Source organism: Cyanistes caeruleus, unplaced genomic scaffold, assembly GCF_971803275.1.
Source record: "Cyanistes caeruleus unplaced genomic scaffold, bCyaCae1.hap1.1 HAP1_SCAFFOLD_65, whole genome shotgun sequence".
Lineage (NCBI taxonomy): Eukaryota > Metazoa > Chordata > Aves > Passeriformes > Paridae > Cyanistes > Cyanistes caeruleus.
The window spans coordinates 250,182-275,568 of record NW_028255884.1 but is presented as its reverse complement, the minus strand read 5'-3'; the positions used below and the strand labels follow the sequence as shown (position 1 = coordinate 275,568).

The window sequence follows — 25,387 nt, the reverse complement described above, 5'->3', positions numbered from 1 at the left end:
TGAAAGGCCCTGGAAGAGGGACAAGATCCCCTCCTGTGCTGGGGCCTCCCCGAGCCGGGAACTCTCCCGTTCCTGCAGTCGGGGGAGCCCCGAACGACGGCGGCTCCTGGGCTGAGCCCCCCTCAGCCGGGGCTGCGGGGGGAACTGGGGGGGCTGGGACGGGGCTTGGGGCTCCTGGGGTGAACTGGGGGACCCTCAGTGCTCCCACCTCCCCCTGTCCCCCTGTCCCGCCCCGTTCCCATTGTTCCCCCAAAGCTCCGCTGCCCCCAGCTCGGTTTGGGGGGGACCCAGCCCTTTCCCATCGTGTCCCGGCCCGGCCCCGCTCACCCGAGGGCTCCGAACCACGCCCAGGGACAGAGGAGGGACAGAGGAGGAGGAAGAGGAGGGGCAGAGGAGGAGGAAGAGGAGGAGCAGGAGGAGGAAGAGCTGGAGCAGGCAGAGGAGGCTCCACCTGCCCTCCCCGCTCTCTGCATCTGCAGCTCCTTCGGGACCATCGCCCCCCATCCCGCAGGTGCCCGGGGAGGGGGAGCTCGCCCCAAATCCCCCGGGGCTCCCTGGCTTTGGGGTTTTTGGGGGGGATGTTTGGGGATGGCAGGGCTCCAGAGCCGAGCCGCAGATGCCCCTCGGGGGCACCCCGGGGGTCCCCGGGAGGTGTTTTTGGGGGGTCCCGGTGGCGGTGGCGGCAGAGCCCCGGCAAAGGGGCCGGGGGGATGCGGGTCCGGCATGGCCGGGAAAGGGGTTCGGGGCTCCCGGTGCCGGCAGTGGCTGCTCCCAGCATTGCCCAGTTGCTCCCCCCGTGTGGCTCCAGTTTCCTGTGATCCCCACGATAAGCCAAATCACTCCCAGTCATTCCCTATTAGAGTACAATTTGTCTCCATTTTATCCCATTTTCCACAGTTTTATCCCATTTTTGCTCTATTTTTTCTAATTTTATCCCATTTTCATAACAATTTTCCAAATTTTTGTCCTATTTTTTATTTTTCCCCAATTTTCCTCCTTTTTTTTCCTTTTTCCCTCAATTTCCATTTTTTTATCTCATTTGTCCTCATTTTTTCCCAGTTTTTCTGATTTTTTTCCTATTTTTCCTCCATTTTTCCTCAAATCGTTCCCCATGTTTTCCTATTTTTCCCATTTTTTTTTCTGTTTTTTATCTATTATTTCCCCATTTTACCCTATTTTTGCTCCATTTCCTACCAGTTTTTTCCCCATGTTTACTCCTATTTTCCCCAATTTCTACCATTTTTCCCCCATTTTTGCCTCGTCTTTACCATTTTTATTCCCATTTTTATCCCAGTTTTCCTTATTCCCCCCCCCCCATTTTTATCCTGGTTTTATCTCATTTTTCCACAATTTTATCCTAATTTTCTTCCCTTTCTTTCTCCCATTTTTCCCAATTTTTTCTCCATTTCCATCTCATTTTCCTCAAATTTTTCCTATTTTTATCCCATTTTTTCCCTATTTTTTCCCCATTTTTCCTCATTTTCCTCTATTTTGCTCCATTTTTCCTCCCATTTTTCTCACTTTTCCCCCATATTTTTCTAATTTTCCCCAACTTTTCCCCATTCTTCCTCAATTTCTATCTTATTTTTCCCCATTTCCCATTATCTTCGCCATTTAATTATCTCAAAAATTGAAATTTGGGGGAAAAATAGAAATCTTGGTGGGAAAAAAGGGTGCTTTGGGGGCAAAACTCCATGAATTTGAATCACAGCTTTCCCGTGATTTTTCCATGATTTCCAGCTGGAAGGAGGCGTGGGGTTCATCTGAACATTCTGGAAGCTGGAATAGGACCAGGCTATCAACCTTCCCAAAAATTTTGACCAGCTCTTCTGAAATTCCACCTTTCCCCACTCCCTGGATTCCCAGATCTGGAAATTCTTCTACAACCTCCCAGGCACGCAATTCCCAAAATTCCATGGAAAAATGGGATAGGGGGATTTCATCCTGTTCTTTTCCTGATTTTCCCCAATTTTTTTCTCTCTTTGTTTTTTTTCTTATTTTTTCCTGATTTTTCCCTCATTTTCCCCTGAATTTTTCCCATTTTTTTCCCCATTTTTTCCTGATTTTTTCCTCTTCTTTTCCCAAAGTTTTCTGTCTTTTTCCCAACTTTTTCTCCAATTTTTCTGTAATTTTTCTGGTTTTTCCCATTTTTTTCACGATTTTTTCCCCTGTTTTACCCATTTTCTTTTCCTGATTTTCCTGCAATTTTTTTCTTTTTCTTTTTTTTTTTTTTATTTTTTTCCCTGATTTTTTTCCCTGATTTTTTTCAGGTTTTATTCCCTTTTTCTTTTCCTGATTTTTTTCCTCATTTTTCAAACAATTTTTCTCGAATATTTTTAAAATTTTTTTCCTGATTTTTCCCTCTGATTTGTCCCAGTATTTCCCATTTTTTTTCCTAATTTTTCCTGATTTTTTCCTGTTTGTTTCCTTGATATTTCTTGGCTTTTTCCCAATTTTTTTCCCATTTTTCCAAAGTTTTTTCCCTCACTTTCTTTTCCTGATTTTTAACTTGATTTGTTTCCTTGATTTTTCCCAGTTTTTTACCAGTCTTCTTCCTCTTTCTTTTTCTGGTTTTTCCCTGTTTTTTCCCAATTCTTTTCCTAAATTTTTTTCTTGATTTTTCCCCATTTTTTCCTGACTTTTCCCTCTTCTTTTCGCAATTTATTCCTCATCGTTCCCCAATTTTTTTCACAATTTGTCCCTGATTTTTCCCTGTATTTCCTAATTTTTTTACTGATTTTTCCTGATTTTTTCCAGGTTTCTTCCCTCTCTTTTCTTGATTTTACCCAATTTTTTCTCAATATTTTTCCTGATTTTCCCTTATTTTTTTTCATAATATTTTCAATGAATTTTTTTTATTTTCCTGATTTTTTTTGCAATTTTTTCCCATTTTTTTTCCTCAAACTTTTCCTTGATTTTTGTGTTTTTTCCTTTTTTTCCCATTTTTTTCCAGATTTTTCCCTTATCCTTTCCCTAATTTTTCTGGTTTTCCTCAATTCTTTCCTGATTTTTTTTCATTATTTTTTTTCTGATTTTTCCAGATATTTTTATCCTTTTCCATTTCATTTCCCTGATTTTCCCGTGATTTTCCTTTTTTTCCACATTTTTTCTCTGATTTTTTCCCAATTATTTTCCAGATTTTTTTGCAATTTTTTTTCTCAAATATTTTTGGTTTTTCCTTCATTTTTCCAGTATTTTTCCTAATTTTTTCCTGATTTTTCCCAGGGTCTTTTCGGCTTTCTTTTCCTGATATTTTCCCTGATTTCTCACAATTTTTCACAATTTTTTTCATGTATTTCCCACTTTTTTCTGATTTTTCTATTTTCCTTTTCCAATTCATTTCTAGCTTTTTCCCAATTTCTTCTCAAATTTTCCTAGTTTTTACCTGATTTTTCCTGTGATTTTTCCTATTTCTTTCCAGATTTTATTCCTCTTTCTTTTATGGATCTTCCCCAATTTTTCCAAGTTCTTTCCCAGTTTTTTTCCTGATTTCCCCAATATTCTTTCCAATTTTCCCTGGTTTTTCCTGATTTTTCCCCCATTTTTTCTGATTTTTCCCAAATTTTTTTCCACTTTCTTTTCCTGACTTTTTTCCCCAATTTTTCCCCATTTTTTCCTTGAGTTTTCTCTTTTTTTCCCCCCAAATTTTTCCTGGTTTTCCCCAATTTTTTCAAATTTTCCCATTTTTCCCAAATTTTTCCCAATTTTTTCCTGATTTTCCCCTGATGTTTTTGGATTTCACCCTGATATTTTTCTGGTTTTTCCCTGAATTTTCCCTTCCATTTTCCTTGAATTTATCCTGGGGTTTTTTTCGTTTTTTCCCCAATTTTCCAGTTTCCTTCACACTCCCAGTCTGATCCCAGTCACTCCCAGGATGAGGCCAGTGGCCCCCAGTTGCTCCCTGGCAGTGCCAGTGTGACCCCAGTAGCCTCCAGTGTGATCCCTGGGACTCCCTGTCTCTCCCAGTATATCCCAGTCAGCCCCAGCACGCTCCCAGTCATTCCCAGCTCCTCCCAGTTGCTCTCAGCATGATCCCAGTTGTTCCCAGCCACTCCCAGTCAATCCCAGTATGATTCCAGTCCCCTCAGTGGGATCCCAGTCCCCCCCAGCATGGGCCCAGCTGCTCCCAGTATGATCCCAGTATGATGTCAATACACATCATAAAGTTGTGACATCATACAGATGTCAGTACACATCCAATACAGTTCCAGTCATTGCCAGTGTGATCACAGGATGATCCCAGTCCAAACCAGTTCCTGCCAGTGCTGCCACTCCTGGGATCCCCCAGCCCTCTCTGTGTTCCCCCCTCCCACATCTCCCCAGAGGAGCCCCAAGGGCTGGCAGTCCCCAGCCAGGGTCCCCAGCCAGCCCCAGGTTGGATCTGCAGCCCCCAATTTTCCCAGTTTCCCTCTCCTTTTCCCCGGGCCGGGTTCCCCCCGTCCCCAGCGGGTGGGAGCAGCGGAGAGCCCCGCGCTGCCCATCCCGACCTGTCCCGGCTCCATCCCCGCTCCTGCCGTGGGCTGTGAGGGGTTTGGGAACGGGGCACCGAGGGTGTCACTGCTCCTGGGGGAGGAGGAGGAGGGATGGAAAAGGAGGGATGAAGAAGGAGAGAGAGAAGGGATGGAAGTAAGAGAAGAAGCTGGCGTTAGGGAGGAAGAAGAAGAGGAGGGACAAAGGAGGATCATGGAAAGGAGGAGGAAACATGAGGACGAGCACTCCCTGAATTCACAGCCCCTTGTCACCCATGGGATCCCACCCGTGGGATCATCACCCCCTATCCCAGCAATGACCAGGGAGGGGGAGCTTGATCCAGATATCCTGGGGGGTGCCTGGGTTGAGTTTTTCTGGGGGAATGTTTGGAGAATGAAGAACTCCAAAGCTAAGCAGAAAATGCCCCTTGGGGGGACATTGGGGGGTCCTGGTGGCGGCTGCTCTCAGAGGCAGCCTGGGGGAGCAGAGCCCTGTGACTCCCAGGACCCCAAAGTGGGGAGCCCAGAGAGGGGGAGCGCCACGATTCACGGGACCCTCAACAGCCTGGAGAGGGGCAGGGGGGACTCCTTGGACCTTCTGCACCCCAAAGCAGAGAGTAAGGGGATAAGGGACCATAGGAATCCAAAAAGCCCCATCATTCCTAAATGAGGAGATGGAAACGGGGGGAACTTTTTGGATTCCAGGCACTCCCAGCAACCTGGGGTAGGCAGGGACCGAGCAGACAAAGGAACCCCAGTGCAAGCGTGACCCCCAGCAGCTGGGACGGGGGGAATCCCTAAACTGCAACTGGGAGAGAACAGAGATGGGGAACTCCTGGGAGGCATTTTCAGAGCTGAATTTTGATGTTTGGGAGGTTCTTATGGGCCCCAGATGCCCGGTGACTTCTAGAGATGAACTTGATCAGGAGGAACACCCTAACCCAATGTACTCATGCATTGTATATTTCCGGAAACAAGGATTTCTCATTCCCAAACCTTGGCCAGATGGAGAGGGCAGCTGGGATGAAGAGGAAGATGCCCCAGGACACCCAGGCAGGTGAGGAGGAAGTCAGTGCCCCTTTCCCCCTCTCTCCTGCTCCATCTCCCAGCCCAGCCTGGCCCCCGGCTGCAGGACAACCCCGCTGCCGACGCCGTCCTGCCGGGGACGCACTGGGGGGATCTCCTTCCCCTTCCCTCTGGCACGGAGGCAAATCCCATCCTCTGCTTGTCCTTCCTCCCCCAGACAAGGAGCTGAGGATGGAGACCAGGGAGGACAAATCCCTGGGGCAGAACCTCATGGAAGAGGCCATTTTGAGCAGCTCCACACCACAGGAACCCAATGGGGAGGAAAATCCCTGGAGATCCCGCCGGAGGAGGGGCTCCAAACCCATCCCAGGGTGCTCTGAGGAGGAAAGACCCACCCTGTGCCGGGAAGGTGGCCGGAGATCCAGCCAGGGCTCTGAGCTGGTGGTCCATGAGCAGCTTCAGGATGGGGAGAAGCCCTACAAGTGCTTGGAGTGTGGGAAGAGCTTCAGGTCGAGCACCAAACTGATCTGCCACCAGATGATCCACACTGGGGAATGGGCCTACGAGTGTGGGGAATGTGGGAAGGGCTTCAGCTTTAACTCGCAACTCATCCGTCACCAGCGCATCCACACTGGGGAGAGGCCCTACGAGTGTCCTGAGTGTGGGAAGAGGTTTCAGAGGAGCTCCCATCTCCTCAGGCACCAGCGGATTCACACGGATGAGAGGCCCTTCCGCTGCCCCAAGTGCAGGAAAGGCTTCAAGCAAAATTCCCACCTCTTCAGGCACTGGCACATCCACACTGGGGAGAGGCCCTACAAGTGTTCCGAGTGTGGGAAGAGGTTTCAGACCAGCTCCACTCTCCTCGTGCACCAGCGGATTCACACGGATGAGAGGCCTTTCCGCTGCCCTGACTGTGGGGAGGGCTTCAAGCAAAACTCCCACCTCATCAGGCACCGGCGCATCCACACTGGGGAGAGGCCCTATGAGTGTGGGGAATGTGGGAAAAGCTTCAGCCAGAGCTCCAGCCTGATCAGCCACCAGAGGATCCACACCGGAGATCGGCCCTATGAGTGTGAGGAATGTGGGATGACCTTCAGCCGGAGGTCCCACCTCATCATCCACGAGCGCATCCACACAGGGGAGAGGCCCTACGAGTGTCTCCAGTGTGGGAAGAGGTTTCAGACCAGCTTCACTCTCCTCCTGCACCAGCGGATTCACACAGATGAGAGGCCTTTCCGCTGCCCCGACTGTGGGGAGGGCTTCAAGCGAAACTCCACCCTCATCACCCACCGGCGCATCCACACTGGGGAGAGGCCCTACAAGTGTGGGGAATGTGGGAAGAGCTTCTCAGACAAATCTAGCTTGGCCAGACACCAACGGAGGCACCAGTAAGGGAAGCCCTGTAAATGCCCCAAGTGCAGGAAGAGCTTTGTGCATTGCTCCAGTTTCATCCCCCCTTGGAGGACCGACGTTGGGCAGAGACCTGGTGATCCATGTTCCCTGTGATCCATACTGGGAAGACACCTGTACCTTTTCCTGCCTGTGGCAATGACATAATGTGGGATCAAAGAATGTGAGGGTCTGGCCATGCAACAAAAACTGAAAACCACACTCGGCTGACCAGCGCTGCTTCTCTTCCCCCTCCCCCCTCCACCGCGGCCTGGTCGGCCTGGAGAGGGGGGAGGAGGCCGAGACAGAGCCTTGTTACCTCTTCAAACGCCGGAAACCAGAGAGGGCAAGAGAATTCTGTCTGTACTTCTTAAGGGGGTGTTTACAAGTTGAATTCACTTTTTAATGGTCAGATCTGCTGTCAATTCTTGGAAATGACTGATAATTGGTCAGGAGGAAAAACTCCCATCAGCCACCAGCAGCTTCAACTTCCTCTCCCTCCAAGCTGTCTTAAAGGTAAAGCTACCCCATGACACCCTGTCATTATATTCAATCCCATCTCAGGTCATTGCCAGGAGCAGGAAAAGGACTCTCTCTCTCACCAGAGAAGGGTGTCCTTTCTTGGCAGGAGGAAATACGTGTCCAGGAAGAGTCAGTGGTGTTTTAGTTTTCCCTGTGAATGGTCTTATCCTTTCTGTTACCAAAATTGTTTCTGTTCCTGTTTTTGCCTTATCTCGTTGCTGTTCTCAATAAATTCTTCTTATTCCAGCATGGGATCTTTGCCTTTTGTGCTTTCCATGGGAGGTGGGAGGGAAGCGAGCAGCAGCGCGGTTTTAGCAGGAGCAGGAAATTGGGGAATGCCATTCCTGAAGCCCAGCCCGTGGAAACCGAGCATCCCAGCTGGTGCCAGGCCTGGTTGCCATGGCAGCAGCCTTGGGAGCGGGTCCCTGGCTGGGGGCTGCGGGAACCTCTTCTCTCTGGTGCCCAGGGACAGGAGTGGAGGGAGCAGCTGGAGCTGAGGCGGGCAGGTTTAGGCTGGATGTGAGGAAAAGGTTTTTCCCGCGAGGCTGCTGGGGCACTGAACAGGCTCCCCAGGGAAGGCTCCCAGCTCCAGGGCTGGCTGAGCTCCAGCAGCATTTGGCCAGCGCTGCCAGGCCCGGGCTGGGATTGTTGGGGTGTCCTGTGCAGGGCCAGCAGTTGGACTGGAGGATCCCCATGGGTCCCTCCCAACTCAGCCAATTCTGTGGCTCTGGGATCCCATGAGCCTGGGGATGGGACTGCAAATGGTTGCCATGGCAATGGACTCTGGCTCCAGGCCTGAGCTGGTGTCCATGGCAACCATCCCTGACATGGGGTCTCCATGGAGCTGCCAAGGGACTGACCATAGCAGCAGGGACTGTGATGGTTGTCATGGAAACAGACCATAACAATGGGGCAGATGTTGCCATGGGAACAGACCACAGCAGGGAGACAGCTCTGGTCAGGAGCAGCTCCTGAGCACAGCCCAGCAGGGCTGGGGCCCTGCCAGGGCAGCTCAGGGACACAGAGAGCAGCCCCAGACAGAGCTGCCAGGGGCTCAGCACTGGCAGGGGCTGTGGGATGTGCCAGAGGGGGCTGTGTCCCAGCAGCACCTCTGTGGCTGTGTCCTGGAGCCCCAGAGCAGCTGTGATGTCAGAAAGGGGCTGTGTGACAGTTCCGAGTGGGTTGTGTGAAGTCACAGATGGGGCTGTGACATCACAGAGTTTGTTGTGTGAGGTCACTGAGCAGCTATGGCATCATAGAAGGGATTCTGTGACATCAGTAATCAGGCTGTGACATCATGACATGGCTGTATGATATCATAGACCTGGTTGTGAGGTCAAAGTATGTGCTGTGACATTACAGGGTATCTGACATCACAGAGATGGTTGTGTGACATCACTGATGGGGTTATGACATCACGAAGTTTACTCTGGCATCATAAAGGATGGTGTGAGACCATTGAGCAGAGACTGCCATCATCGAAGGTGGCTCTGTGAAATGACAGACCAGCATGTGACATCACAGAACAGACTGTGACATCACAGGTTGAATTTTTGACATCACAGTCTTCAGTGACATCACAGTACCGCTGTATGGCAACACATGATAACATCCCAGAGTTGGCTCACTTAACAGAGCACAAACTTAACAGGACTTCATTTATACCTTAACCTTAACTGAAACCTCAAATGTCACAATTTAGCAAAACAACAGCATTTACTGTATTTAACCTAATTTATAACCTATGACTTAGCAAATTTGCAGAGGAATAATACTAAACAGTATTTAAATTAGCTTATCATTTATATTAAACATAACAATGGAGCAAAAGAAGAACACTAGGCAGCATTTAGCTTAGCTTATACCTCGTGACTCAACCTTCCTCACAGGCCTGCCTGACTCAGATCTCCAAGGCACTCCAGCCCCTCCCAGAGCAGCATTTCTGCCCCATTTGCCAGGGCACAGCACTGGTGTGTGCACACAGACACAAAGAGGCAGTGCAAGGCAGCTGTGAGAAATTCCCCTGCAGGGCAGGGAAATGCTCCCTGCGGATGCTTTGGCATCTCCCCAGCGGGCCAAGGGCTGAGCCTGGAGGTGTGGGGGGATCGGCCCAGGCTCCGTCCTTGTTCGGGGATGCCCCGAGTGCAGCAAACGGGAGAGTTCCCGGCTCACAGAGGCCCCACTCCGAGGGAGGTGGCTGGCCCAGGAGAGCTGCAAGGGGCTCCTTTTGGAGCGCTGTTTGTAGGGCCCCAAGAGAGGGGCTTCAGGCACAGCAATGTTTCATCCTGGCCGCACTTGGCATCAACAGCTTTCTTTGCAAGGCTGAGAACAGGGATGTTGTGCCACGCAGGGAACAGGAACAGTTCCCAGGGCTGCTCCTGAAGCAAGCAGGAGCTGCTTGGGCAGCAGCAGTGCCTGGGAGCAGACAGTGTTTCTGATGAGCTGCAGAGGAGCTGAGCCCAGGGGCTGTTGGCCAAGGCCCAGGCCCAAGGAGCATTTCTCAGCTGGCAGGGCGGCCTGAGAAGGGGAGGGGGGAATGCACCAGCACAGGGCCCCATGGAACCAAGGATCCATTGTGACACTGTGGGGCACCATGAAATAAACAAAGCATTGTGACACTGTGAGGCCTCATGGAACCAGTGAGACCATTGTGGTCCCCACAGAACCAAGAGGACCATTGGGATACTGTGGGGCCTCGTGAAACCAAGAGGCCTTTGTGACACTGCAGGGCTGCATGGAACCAAAGGTCCAGGGTGACACTGTGGAGCCAGAGGAGACCTTTGTGACACTGCAAACCGCCAAGGTCCATTGTGACATTTCAGGCCTCATGGAACAGAGGAGTCACGTGACATTGAGGGGCCTGTGGAACCACAGAGACCATTGTGACACTGCAAGGCCTCATGGAATAGCTGGGATCATTGTGACACTGCAGGGCCTGATGGATCCTGAGGCCATTGTGACACTGTGGTACTCCATGGAATCAAGAGTCCACTGTGACACTGCAGGTCTTCTTATAATCAGTGCTCCACTATGACACTGCTGGATCCCATGGAATCACAGCACCATTGTGACACTGAAGGGCCCCATGGAAGTAAGGGTCCATTGTGACTCTATGGGGCCCCATAAAATCAAGGGAACACAGAACAGGTCTGGCTGGTTTGGCCTCCCAGGGGCCTCCTGACTGGTCCAACTGACCTTGACATGTTGAGGGTCTCTTCTCATCGGCTACTGAAACACTGGGGAAGGCACTGTGAGTTCCTCCCTATGGGAAAGAACTGTCCTGCTTCTCCAGGCATCCATGGCCAAAATTTAGATTCCACCTCCAACATTCCCTACATCCAAAGCCTGCTCCCAGATAAAATCTGCCATTACTGGCAAGTTGGGCTGGCTTTGGCCTCCTGATGTCCAGCTCTCACCTGCCTTCCAAACCCTGGGGCTCTGTGCTTTCCTTCCTATAGAAAAGAATTGTCCTTCTCAGCCAGGTGTCCATGACCAAAATTGGAATTCCACCTCCAGCTTTGCCTGTTGTGAGAGACTGGAGTAAATTGTTGGCTCGAAACATTTTGTGTTTCAAAGGGGAGGAAGGGGCAGTTCCAGCCTTGTCCTGCCCTGTAACCCCAGCACTGCACTGCCCTGGAACCCCAATCCCCCCAGAGCCTCTATCCCAGCCCTGCAGTGTCTGCCAGTCCCTGGCACACCAAAGGCAATGCTCCTCACCCACCTCTGGAGCCCCCAGACCAGCTCCTGAGTGACCAAATGACCAGAAATCCCACCTGGGGAATGGGCCCAGGAAGACCAAGGGGTATTTAAGGCTGAGCACAAGGCAAGCACACCTCTTGAGCCTACCTCCTCTTGGGATTTCTATCTGAACATTGCTGGAATCCAGGAGTTGTGTTGGGGGTTAGGTGTCCTTTTTTTTTCTGGCTTGCTGGTGCAATTTTTACCCATTAGTTGTGGGGACAACCTAACTGTGGGTACTTAGTGGGTGCTCGACAAAGGACAAAGTCTGGCTGGGCCCAGGCAGGGAAGGGGGCAGGAAAGGAGGGTGGGGACAGTTTTTAGCTGGCTTTCTTCGGCTTTGGGGAAAGACAATTTTTTTTCCTGGGTCGCGGAGCTGCTGCGGTGGAGAGAAGGGAATTTCGCCATCACCCAGATGGAGCTGCTGCTGCTTCTCCTTCTCCCCTCTTTGTTGGTGGCCTCGCACCCCCTGTACTGCCGGGACGTGTGGCAGTGCCAGGCACCGCCGCGGAGCTGCTGATCCACCTCAGCCACCGGCCCAGGATCTCAGCTCATCCCTGCTGTTCCAGCTGAGTGTTCCTCAGAGCCCTGCAGGAGCACCGGGACTGCCCGCCCGAGGGGGTTTGTGAAACAAAGCCTCTCCTCCATCCCGTCTCAGCCGAGAAAGCTGCCACGGGCCCCCTGGTTCTGTTTTCTTGTTATTGCTGTAGTTATTGTTTGTTTGTTTGCCTGGTTATACTAGTAAAGAACTGTTATTCCTATCCCCAGATCTCTGCCTAAAGGCACCTTGATTTAAAAACTATATTAATTTGGAGGGAAAGGGTCTACATTCTTTCATCCCAAGGGAGGCTCCGGCTCTCCCTAGCAGATACCTGTCTTCTAGAAATGAGACAAAATCTCCTCAATATCCTACTAATTTAAAAAAAAAATCCCACATAATTGCAGAAAAATCACACACAATTCCCTAAATCTTCTCAAAACCCTATCAAACTCCAGAAAAATCCCACGAAATCTCCACAAATTTCCACAAAAATTTAAGAAAAATCCCTCAAAATTCTTAAATTCTCAAAATACCAGAAAATAACGGAAAAATCAAAAAAAATTATATCAACTTTTGTAAAATCCCATAAAAATAAAAAAAAAAAATCCCTGAATCTTACCAAAACCCTACCAAATTCCACAAATATCTCACAAAATCTCCTGAATATCCCACAAAATTAAAGAAAAATCCCACCAAATTGCAGAAAAATCCCATACTATTCCCTAAATGTTCTCAAAACCCTATCAAATTTCAGAAACATCCCAAAAAATCTCCACAAAATAGCACAAAATCTAAGAAAAATCCCTCACAATTGTTCAAGTCTCCTCAAAATCTCAAAAAAACCCAGAAAATTCCACAACAGTACAAAAAAATCCCACCAAATTCCAGAAACATCCCACCAAATCTCCACAAAATTCCACAAAATCTAAGAAACATCCCTCACAATTCATCAAGTCACCTCAAATTCTCTCAAGATTCCAGAAAAATATCTCACAAAATTCCCTAAATCTTCCAAAAACTCTAACAAATTCCAGAAACGTCCAACCAAATCTCCACAAAATTCCAAAGAAGCTAAGAAAAATCCCTCATAATTTTTCATGTCTCCTCAATATCCAACAAAATTCCAGAAAAATCCCACAAAGTGGCAGAAAGCTTCTCAAAAGCCCAACTAATTGCAGAAACATCCCAAAAAATCCCTACAAATTTCCACAAAATCGAAGAAAATACCTCAAAATCTTTCATGTCCCCTCAAAATCCCTGAAAATTCTAAAAAACTCCCACAAAATCTCCTCAATATTCTACCAAATTCAAGAAAAATCCCACCAAATTCAGAAAAATCTCATACAATTCCCTAAAGGTTCTCAAAACCCCACCCAATTCCAGTAATATCCCACAAAATCCCCCCACATTTACACAAAATCAACAAAAATACCTCAAAATCCTTCATGACTCCTCAAAATCCCACAAAATTCCACAAAACTTCCACAAAATCTCTTCAATGTTCAACAAAATTGAAGAAAAATCCCACCAAATTCAGAAAAATCCCACACAAATCATTAAATGTTCTCAAAACCCCAGCAAATTCCAGAAACATCCTACAAAACCCCCACAAATTTCCACAAAATCTAAGAAAATACCTCAAAATCCTTCATGTCTCCTCCAAATCCCTGAAAATTCTACAAAAAACCCTCCAAATCTCCTCAATATCCAGCCACATGCAAGAAAAATCACAACAAATTCCAGAAAAATCACACGCAAATCATTAAATGTTCTCAAAACCCCACCAAATTCCAGAAACATCCCACCAAATCTCCACAAAATACAAAAAAATTCCACAACAGTACAGAAAAATCCCACAAAATACCAGAAACATCCCACCAAATCTAAACTAATTTCTACAAAATCCAAGAAAAATCCCTCAAAATTCTTCATGTCTCCTCAGAATCCCACAAAATTCAAGAAAAATCCCACAAAATTGCAGAAATCTTCTCAAAATCCCAACTAATTGCAGAAACATCCCACAAAACCCCCACAAATTTCCACAAAACCTAAGAAAATACCTCAAAATCCTTCATGTCTCCTCCAAATCCCTCAAATTCTAAAAAACTCCCACAAAATCTCCTGAATATCCTACCAAATTCAAGAAAAATCCCACCAAATTCAAAAAAATCCCATACAATTCCCTAAAGGTTCTCAAAACCCCACCGAATTCCAGTAATATCCCACAAAATCCACACTAATTTCCACAAAATCAAAAAAAATACCTCAAAATCCTTCAAGTCTCAACAAAATCCCTCAAAATTTCAGAAAAAACTCATACAATTCATTAAATGTTTGAAAAACCCCAGCAAATTCCAGAAACATCCGACCAAATCTCCACAAAATCCCACAAAATTGTAGAAAAATCCCACAAAATTGTAGAAAAATCCCACACAAATCATTAATTGTTCTCAAAACCCCACCCAATTCCAGAAACATCCCACCAAATCTCCACAAAATACAAAAAAATTCCACAACAGTACAAAAAAATCCCACAAAATACCAGAAACATCCCACCAAATCTAATTTCCAAAAAATCTAAGAAAAATCCCTCCCAATTCTTCAAGTCCCCTCAAAATACCAAAAAAATACCACAAAATTGAAGAAATCTTCTCAAAACACTACCAAATTCCAGAAACATCCCACCAAAATCCCCACAAATTTCAACGAAATAAAAGAAATTACCTCAAAACTAGATATGTCTCCTCAAAATTCCTCAAAATCCCACAAAACTCCCATAAAATCTCCTGAATATCCCACAAAATTCAAGAAAAATCCCACAAAATTCCAGAACAATCCCACAAAATTGCAGAAATCTTCTCAAAACCCCAGCAAATTCCAGAAACATCCCACCAAATCACCACAAAGTTCCACAAAATCTAAGAAACATCCCTCACAATTCATGTCTCCTCAAAATCCCACAAAATTCCAGAAAAAACTCCAACAAAACTGCAGAAAGGTTCTCAAAACGCCACCCAATTCCAGTAATATCCCACAAAATCCCCACTAATTTCCACAAAATCTAAGAAAATACCTCAAAATCCTTCATGTCTCCTCAAAATCCCTCAAAATTCCACAAAACTCCCACAAAACCTCCCCTATATCATACAAAATTCAAGAAAAATCCCACAAAATTCCAGAACAATCCCACAAAATTGCAGAAATCTTCTCAAAACCCCAGCAAATTCCAGAAACATCCCACAAAACCCCCACAAATTTCCACAAAATCTAAGAAAATACCTCAAAATCCTTCATGTCTCCTCCAAATCCCTCAAAATTCCACAAAACTCCCACAAAATTGCCTCAATATCCCTGAAAATTCAAGAAAAATCCCACCAAATTCAGAAAAATCCCATACAATTCCCTAAAGGTTCTCAAAACCGCACCCAATTCCAGTAATATCCCACAAAATCCCCACAAATTTCCACAAAATCTAAGAAAATACCTCAAAATCCTTCATGTCTCCTCCAAATCCCTCAAAATTCCACAAAACTTCCACAAAATCACTTCAATGTACAACAAAATTGAAGAAAAATCCCACCAAATTTTAGAAAAATCCCACACAAATCATTAAATGTTCTCAAAACCCCAGCAAATTCCAGAAACGTCCCACAAAATCCCCTCAAATTTCCACAGAATCTAAGAAATTCCAACCAAATCCTTCATGTCTTCTCAAAATCTCTCAAAATTCTACAGAAATCCCTCAAAATCTCCCCAATATCCTGCAAAATTCCAGAAACATCCCACCAAATCCCCACTAACTTCCACAAAATCAATGAAAATACCTCAAAATTCTTCATGTCTCCTCCAAATCCCTCAAAATTCCATAAAACTCCCACAAAATCTCCCTAATTACCTTGAAACTTTCAAGAAACGTTGCACAAAATTGTAGAAAAATCCCACACAAATCATTAATTGTTCTCAAAACCCCACCAAATTCCAGAAACATCCTACAAAATCCCCACTAATTTCCACAAAATCTAAGAAAATACCTTAAAATCCTTCATGTCTCCTCAAAATCCCTCAAAATTCTACAAAAATCCCTCCAAATCTCCTCAATATCCAGCCACATGCAAGAAAAATCCCACCAAATTCCAGAAAAATCCCACACAAATCTTTAAATGTTCTCAAAACACCAGCAAATTCCAGAAACATCCCACCAAATCTCCACAAAATTCACACAAAATCCAAGAAAAATCCCTCAAAATTCTTCAGGTCTCCTCAAAATCCCACAAAATTCAAGGAAAATCCCACAAAATTGCAGAAAGCTTCTCAAAATCCCAGCAAATTCCAGAAACATCGCACAAAACCCTCACAAATTTCCACAAAAGCTAAGAAAATACCTTAAAATCCTTCATGTCTCCTCCAAATCCCTCAAAATTCTAAAAAACTCCCACAAAATCTCCTCAATATTCCACCAAATTCAAAAAAAAATCCCACCAAATTCAGAAAAATCCCATACAATTCCCTAAAGGTTCTCAAAACCCCACCCAATTCCAGTAATATCCCACAAAATCCCCACACATTTACACAAAATCAACAAAAATACCTCAAAATCCTTCATGACTCCTCAAAATCCCACAAAATTCTAAAAAACTTCCACAAAATCTCTTCAATATTCAACAAAATTCAAGAAAAATCCCACCAAATTGCAAAAAAATCCCACACAAATCATTAAATGTTCTCAAAACCCCACCAAATTCCAGAAACATCCCACCAAATCTCCACAAAATACAAAAAAATTCCACAACAGTACAAAAAAATCCCACAAAATACCAGAAACATCCCACCAAATCTAAACTAATTTCCACAAAATCTAAGAAAAATCCCTCACAATTCTTCATGTTTCCTCAAAATCCCTCAAAATTCCAGAAAAAACTCCAACAAAATTGGAGAAATCTTCTCAAAACCCTACCAAATTCCAGAAACATCCCACCAAAATCCCCACAAATTTCCACAAAATCTAAGAAAATACCTCAAAACTCTTTATGTCTCCTCAAAATTCCTCAAAATCCCACAAAACTCCCACAAAATCTCCTGAATATCCCACAAAATTCAAGAAAAATCCCACAAAATTCCAGAACAATCCCACAAAATTGCAGAAATCTTCTCAAAACCCCACCAAATTCCAGTAACATCCCACAAAATCCCCAGAGATTTCCACAAAACCTAAGAAAATACCTCAAAATCCTTCATGTCTCCTCAAAATCCCTCAAAATTCCACAAAACTCCCACAAAACCTCCCCTATATCATACAAAATTCAAGAAAAATCCCACAAAATTCCAGAAAAATCCCACAAAATTGCAGAAATCTTCTCAAAACCCCAGCAAATTCCAGAAACATCCTACAAAACCCCCACAAATTTCCACAAAATCTAAGAAAATACCTCAAAATCCTTCATGTCTCCTCCAAATCCCTCAAAATTCTAAAAAGCTCCCACAAAATTGCCTCAACATCCCTGAAAATTCAAGAAAAATCCCACCAAATTCAGAAAAATCCCATACAATTCCCTAAAGGTTCTCAAAACCCCACCCAATTCCAGTAATATCCCACAAAATCCCCACTAATTTCCACAAAATCTAAGAAAATACCTCAAAATCCTTCATGTCTCCTCCAAATCCCACAAAATTCCACAAAACTTCCACAAAATCACTTCAATGTTCAACAAAATTGAGGAAAAATCCCACCAAATTTCAGAAAAAACTCACACAATTCATTAAATGTTCGAAAAACCCCAGCAAATTCCAGAAACATCCGACCAAATCTCCACAAAATACCACAAAATCCAAGAAAAATCCCACCAAATTGTAGAAAAATCCCACACAAATCATTAATTGTTCTCAAAACCCCACCAAATTCCAGAAACATCCTACAAAATCCCCACTAATTTCCACAAAATCTAAGAAAATACCTTAAAATCCTTCATGTCTCCTCAAAATCCCTCAAAATTCTACAAAAATCCCTCCAAATCTCCTCAATATCCAGCCACATGCAAGAAAAATCCCACCAAATTCCAGAAAAATCCCACACAAATCATTAAATGTTCTCAAAACACCAGCAAATTCCAGAAACATCCCACCAAATCTCCACAAAATTCACACAAAATCCAAGAAAAATCCCTCAAAATTCTTCAGGTCTCCTCAAAATCCCACAAAATTCAAGGAAAATCCCACAAAATTGCAGAAAGTTTCTCAAAAGCCCAACTAATTGCAGAAACATCCCACAAAACCCCCACAAATTTCCACAAAACCTAAGAAAATACCTCAAAATCCTTCATGTCTCCTCAAAATCTCTCAAAATTCTAAAAAACTTCCACAAAATCTCTTCAATATTCAACAAAATTCAAGAAAAATCCCACCAAATTGCAAAAAAATCCCACACAAATCATTAAATGTTCTCAAAACCCCACCAAACTCCAGAAACATCCCACCAAATCTCCACAAAATACAAAAAAATTCCACAACAGTACAAAAAAATCCCACAAAATACCAGAAACATCCCACCAAATCTAAACTAATTTCCACAAAATCTAAGAAACATCCCTCACAATTCTTCAAGTCTCCTCAAAATCCCCAAAAATTCCCAAAAAAATACCACAAAATTGCAGAAATCTTCTCAAAACCCTACCAAATTCCAGAAACATCCCACCAAAATCCCCACAAATTTCCACAAAATCTAAGAAAATACCTCAAAACTCTTTATGTCTCCTCAAAATTCCTCAAAATCCCACAAAACTCCCACAAAATCTCCTGAATATCCCACAAAATTCAAGAAAAATCCCACAAAATTCCAGAACAATCCCACAAAATTGCAGAAATCTTCTCAAAACCCCAGCAAATTCCAGAAACATCCTACAAAACCCCCACAAATTTCCACAAAATCTAAGAAAATACCTCAAAATCCTTCATGTCTCCTCAAAATCCCTCAAAATTCCACAAAACTCCCACAAAACCTCCCCTATATCATACAAAATTCAAGAAAAATCCCACCAAATTCAGAAAAATCCCACACAAATCATTAAATGTTCTCAAAACCCCAGCAAATTCCAGAAACATCCTACAAAACCCCCACAAATTTCCACAAAATCTAAGAAAATACCTCAAAATCCTTCATGTCTCCTCCAAATCCCTGAAAATTCTAAAAAACTCTCACAAAATTGCCTCAACATCCCTGAAAATTCAAGAAAAATCCCACCAAATTCAGAAAAATCCCATACAATTCCCTAAAGGTTCTCAAAACCCCACCCAATTCCAGTAATATCCCACAAAATCCCCACTAATTTCCACAAAATCTAAGAAAATACCTCAAAATCCTTCATGACTCCTCAAAATCCCACAAAATTCCACAAAACTTCCACAAAATCACTTCAATGTTCAACAAAATTGAAGAAAAATCCCACCAAATTCAGAAAAATCCCACACAAATCATTAAATGTTCTCAAAACCCCAGCAAATTCCAGAAACATCCTACAAAACCCCCACAAATTTCCACAAAATCTAAGAAAATACCTCAAAATCCTTCATGTCTCCTCCAAATCCCTGAAAATTCCACAAAAAACCCTCCAAATCTCCTCAATATCCAGCCACATGCAAGAAAAATCACAACAAATTCCAGAAAAATCACACGCAAATCATTAAATGTTCTCAAAACCCCACCAAATTCCAGAAACATCCCACCAAATCTCCACAAAATACAAAAAAATTCCACAACAGTACAGAAAAATCCCACAAAATACCAGAAACATCCCACCAAATCTAAACTAATTTCCACAAAATCCAAGAAAAATCCCTCAAAATTCTTCATGTCTCCTCAGAATCCCACAAAATTCAAGAAAAATCCCACAAAATTGCAGAAATCTTCTCAAAATCCCAACTAATTGCAGAAACATCCCACAAAACCCCCACAAATTTCCACAAAACCTAAGAAAATACCTCAAAATCCTTCATGTCTCCTCCAAATCCCTCAAATTCTAAAAAACTCCCACAAAATCTCCTGAATATCCTACCAAATTCAAGAAAAATCCCACCAAATTCAAAAAAATCCCATACAATTCCCTAAAGGTTCTCAAAACCCCACCGAATTCCAGTAATATCCCACAAAATCCACACTAATTTCCACAAAATCAAAAAAAATACCTCAAAATCCTTCAAGTCTCAACAAAATCCCTCAAAATTTCAGAAAAAACTCATACAATTCATTAAATGTTTGAAAAACCCCAGCAAATTCCAGAAACATCCGACCAAATCTCCACAAAATCCCACAAAATTGTAGAAAAATCCCACAAAATTGTAGAAAAATCCCACACAAATCATTAATTGTTCTCAAAACCCCACCCAATTCCAGAAACATCCCACCAAATCTCCACAAAATACAAAAAAATTCCACAACAGTACAAAAAAATCCCACAAAATACCAGAAACATCCCACCAAATCTAATTTCCAAAAAATCTAAGAAAAATCCCTCCCAATTCTTCAAGTCCCCTCAAAATACCAAAAAAATACCACAAAATTGAAGAAATCTTCTCAAAACACTACCAAATTCCAGAAACATCCCACCAAAATCCCCACAAATTTCAACGAAATAAAAGAAATTACCTCAAAACTAGATATGTCTCCTCAAAATTCCTCAAAATCCCACAAAACTCCCATAAAATCTCCTGAATATCCCACAAAATTCAAGAAAAATCCCACAAAATTCCAGAACAATCCCACAAAATTGCAGAAATCTTCTCAAAACCCCAGCAAATTCCAGAAACATCCCACCAAATCACCACAAAGTTCCACAAAATCTAAGAAACATCCCTCACAATTCATGTCTCCTCAAAATCCCACAAAATTCCAGAAAAAACTCCAACAAAACTGCAGAAAGGTTCTCAAAACGCCACCCAATTCCAGTAATATCCCACAAAATCCCCACTAATTTCCACAAAATCTAAGAAAATACCTCAAAATCCTTCATGTCTCCTCAAAATCCCTCAAAATTCCACAAAACTCCCACAAAACCTCCCCTATATCATACAAAATTCAAGAAAAATCCCACAAAATTCCAGAACAATCCCACAAAATTGCAGAAATCTTCTCAAAACCCCAGCAAATTCCAGAAACATCCCACAAAACCCCCACAAATTTCCACAAAATCTAAGAAAATACCTCAAAATCCTTCATGTCTCCTCCAAATCCCTCAAAATTCCACAAAACTCCCACAAAATTGCCTCAATATCCCTGAAAATTCAAGAAAAATCCCACCAAATTCAGAAAAATCCCATACAATTCCCTAAAGGTTCTCAAAACCCCACCCAATTCCAGTAATATCCCACAAAATCCCCACTAATTTCCACAAAATCTAAGAAAATACCTCAAAATCCTTCATGTCTCCTCCAAATCCCACAAAATTCCACAAAACTTCCACAAAATCACTTCAATGTTCAACAAAATTGAGGAAAAATCCCACCAAATTTCAGAAAAAACTCACACAATTCATTAAATGTTCGAAAAACCCCAGCAAATTCCAGAAACATCCGACCAAATCTCCACAAAATACCACAAAATCCAAGAAAAATCCCACCAAATTGTAGAAAAATCCCACACAAATCATTAATTGTTCTCAAAACCCCACCAAATTCCAGAAACATCCTACAAAATCCCCACTAATTTCCACAAAATCTAAGAAAATACCTTAAAATCCTTCATGTCTCCTCAAAATCCCTCAAAATTCTACAAAAATCCCTCCAAATCTCCTCAATATCCAGCCACATGCAAGAAAAATCCCACCAAATTCCAGAAAAATCCCACACAAATCATTAAATGTTCTCAAAACACCAGCAAATTCCAGAAACATCCCACCAAATCTCCACAAAATTCACACAAAATCCAAGAAAAATCCCTCAAAATTCTTCAGGTCTCCTCAAAATCCCACAAAATTCAAGGAAAATCCCACAAAATTGCAGAAAGTTTCTCAAAAGCCCAACTAATTGCAGAAACATCCCACAAAACCCCCACAAATTTCCACAAAACCTAAGAAAATACCTCAAAATCCTTCATGTCTCCTCAAAATCTCTCAAAATTCTAAAAAACTTCCACAAAATCTCTTCAATATTCAACAAAATTCAAGAAAAATCCCACCAAATTGCAAAAAAATCCCACACAAATCATTAAATGTTCTCAAAACCCCACCAAATTCCAGAAACATCCCACCAAATCTCCACAAAATACAAAAAAATTCCACAACAGTACAAAAAAATCCCACAAAATACCAGAAACATCCCACCAAATCTAAACTAATTTCCACAAAATCTAAGAAACATCCCTCACAATTCTTCAAGTCTCCTCAAAATCCCCAAAAATTCCCAAAAAAATACCACAAAATTGCAGAAATCTTCTCAAAACCCTACCAAATTCCAGAAACATCCCACCAAAATCCCCACAAATTTCCACAAAATCTAAGAAAATACCTCAAAACTCTTTATGTCTCCTCAAAATTCCTCAAAATCCCACAAAACTCCCACAAAATCTCCTGAATATCCCACAAAATTCAAGAAAAATCCCACAAAATTCCAGAACAATCCCACAAAATTGCAGAAATCTTCTCAAAACCCCAGCAAATTCCAGAAACATCCTACAAAACCCCCACAAATTTCCACAAAATCTAAGAAAATACCTCAAAATCCTTCATGTCTCCTCAAAATCCCTCAAAATTCCACAAAACTCCCACAAAACCTCCCCTATATCATACAAAATTCAAGAAAAATCCCACAAAATTCCAGAAAAATCCCACAAAATTGCAGAAATCTTCTCAAAACCCCAGCAAATTCCAGAAACATCCTACAAAACCCCCACAAATTTCCACAAAATCTAAGAAAATACCTCAAAATCCTTCATGTCTCCTCCAAATCCCTGAAAATTCTAAAAAACTCTCACAAAATTGCCTCAACATCCCTGAAAATTCAAGAAAAATCCCACCAAATTCAGAAAAATCCCATACAATTCCCTAAAGGTTCTCAAAACCCCACCCAATTCCAGTAATATCCCACAAAATCCCCACTAATTTCCACAAAATCTAAGAAAATACCTTAAAATCCTTCATGTCTCCTCAAAATCCCTCAAAATTCTACAAAAATCCCTCCAAATCTCCTCAATATCCAGCCACATGCAAGAAAAATCCCACCAAATTCCAGAAAAATCCCACACAAATCATTAAATGTTCTCAAAACACCAGCAAATTCCAGAAACATCCCACCAAATCTCCACAAAATTCACACAAAATCCAAGAAAAATCCCTCAAAATTCTTCAGGTCTCCTCAAAATCCCACAAAATTCAAGGAAAATCCCACAAAATTGCAGAAAGTTTCTCAAAAGCCCAACTAATTGCAGAAACATCCCACAAAACCCCCACAAATTTCCACAAAACCTAAGAAAATACCTCAAAATCCTTCATGTCTCCTCAAAATCTCTCAAAATTCTAAAAAACTTCCACAAAATCTCTTCAATATTCAACAAAATTCAAGAAAAATCCCACCAAATTGCAAAAAAATCCCACACAAATCATTAAATGTTCTCAAAACCCCACCAAATTCCAGAAACATCCCACCAAATCTCCACAAAATACAAAAAAATTCCACAACAGTACAAAAAAATCCCACAAAATACCAGAAACATCCCACCAAATCTAAACTAATTTCCACAAAATCTAAGAAACATCCCTCACAATTCTTCAAGTCTCCTCAAAATCCCCAAAAATTCCCAAAAAAATACCACAAAATTGCAGAAATCTTCTCAAAACCCTACCAAATTCCAGAAACATCCCACCAAAATCCCCACAAATTTCCACAAAATCTAAGAAAATACCTCAAAACTCTTTATGTCTCCTCAAAATTCCTCAAAATCCCACAAAACTCCCACAAAATCTCCTGAATATCCCACAAAATTCAAGAAAAATCCCACAAAATTCCAGAACAATCCCACAAAATTGCAGAAATCTTCTCAAAACCCCAGCAAATTCCAGAAACATCCTACAAAACCCCCACAAATTTCCACAAAATCTAAGAAAATACCTCAAAATCCTTCATGTCTCCTCAAAATCCCTCAAAATTCCACAAAACTCCCACAAAACCTCCCCTATATCATACAAAATTCAAGAAAAATCCCACAAAATTCCAGAAAAATCCCACAAAATTGCAGAAATCTTCTCAAAACCCCAGCAAATTCCAGAAACATCCTACAAAACCCCCACAAATTTCCACAAAATCTAAGAAAATACCTCAAAATCCTTCATGTCTCCTCCAAATCCCTGAAAATTCTAAAAAACTCTCACAAAATTGCCTCAACATCCCTGAAAATTCAAGAAAAATCCCACCAAATTCAGAAAAATCCCATACAATTCCCTAAAGGTTCTCAAAACCCCACCCAATTCCAGTAATATCCCACAAAATCCCCACTAATTTCCACAAAATCTAAGAAAATACCTTAAAATCCTTCATGTCTCCTCAAAATCCCTCAAAATTCTACAAAAATCCCTCCAAATCTCCTCAATATCCAGCCACATGCAAGAAAAATCCCACCAAATTCCAGAAAAATCCCACACAAATCATTAAATGTTCTCAAAACACCAGCAAATTCCAGAAACATCCCACCAAATCTCCACAAAATTCACACAAAATCCAAGAAAAATCCCTCAAAATTCTTCAGGTCTCCTCAAAATCCCACAAAATTCAAGGAAAATCCCACAAAATTGCAGAAAGTTTCTCAAAAGCCCAACTAATTGCAGAAACATCCCACAAAACCCCCACAAATTTCCACAAAACCTAAGAAAATACCTCAAAATCCTTCATGTCTCCTCAAAATCTCTCAAAATTCTAAAAAACTTCCACAAAATCTCTTCAATATTCAACAAAATTCAAGAAAAATCCCACCAAATTGCAAAAAAATCCCACACAAATCATTAAATGTTCTCAAAACCCCACCAAATTCCAGAAACATCCCACCAAATCTCCACAAAATACAAAAAAATTCCACAACAGTACAAAAAAATCCCACAAAATACCAGAAACATCCCACCAAATCTAAACTAATTTCCACAAAATCTAAGAAACATCCCTCACAATTCTTCAAGTCTCCTCAAAATCCCCAAAAATTCCCAAAAAAATACCACAAAATTGCAGAAATCTTCTCAAAACCCTACCAAATTCCAGAAACATCCCACCAAAATCCCCACAAATTTCCACAAAATCTAAGAAAATACCTCAAAACTCTTTATGTCTCCTCAAAATTCCTCAAAATCCCACAAAACTCCCACAAAATCTCCTGAATATCCCACAAAATTCAAGAAAAATCCCACAAAATTCCAGAACAATCCCACAAAATTGCAGAAATCTTCTCAAAACCCCAGCAAATTCCAGAAACATCCTACAAAACCCCCACAAATTTCCACAAAATCTAAGAAAATACCTCAAAATCCTTCATGTCTCCTCAAAATCCCTCAAAATTCCACAAAACTCCCACAAAACCTCCCCTATATCATACAAAATTCAAGAAAAATCCCACAAAATTCCAGAAAAATCCCACAAAATTGCAGAAATCTTCTCAAAACCCCAGCAAATTCCAGAAACATCCTACAAAACCCCCACAAATTTCCACAAAATCTAAGAAAATACCTCAAAATCCTTC

At 42.5% G+C, this 25,387-nt stretch overlaps 1 protein-coding gene and 1 long non-coding RNA gene across 3 annotated transcripts in view; both read left to right on the top strand.

The window, feature by feature from the left end:
• Positions 1-25,387, top strand: part of LOC147647078 (uncharacterized) — an 813,449-nt gene that overhangs the window by 580,272 nt on the left and 207,790 nt on the right. The window lies entirely within an intron of this gene.
• On the top strand, positions 153-7,655 carry LOC147647082 (uncharacterized). 2 transcript variants are annotated; one of them, XM_086872465.1, is made up of 3 exons: positions 153-511; positions 5,448-5,526; positions 5,713-7,655. In XM_086872465.1, exons 2-3 carry the CDS (start codon positions 5,475-5,477, stop codon positions 6,885-6,887), a joined length of 1,227 nt encoding a protein of 408 aa, XP_086728591.1. In that variant the 5' UTR covers positions 153-511; positions 5,448-5,474; the 3' UTR covers positions 6,888-7,655. The 2 variants fall into 2 exon arrangements, with proteins under 2 accessions (XP_086728591.1, XP_086728590.1); XM_086872464.1 differs by lacking the exon at positions 153-511 and having other exon boundaries at positions 2,110-5,526.

What these genes read in the sequence shown, in the direction of transcription:
- LOC147647082 (XM_086872464.1), top strand. Translation starts at nt 5,382, where the DNA reads ATGAACTTGATCAGGAGGAACACCCTAACCCAATGTACTCATGCATTG. An exon ending in GCCCCAGGACACCCAGGCAG is followed by an intron (nt 5,527 to 5,712) that starts GTGAGGAGGAAG and finishes TTCCTCCCCCAG; the next exon opens with ACAAGGAGCTGAGGATGGAG.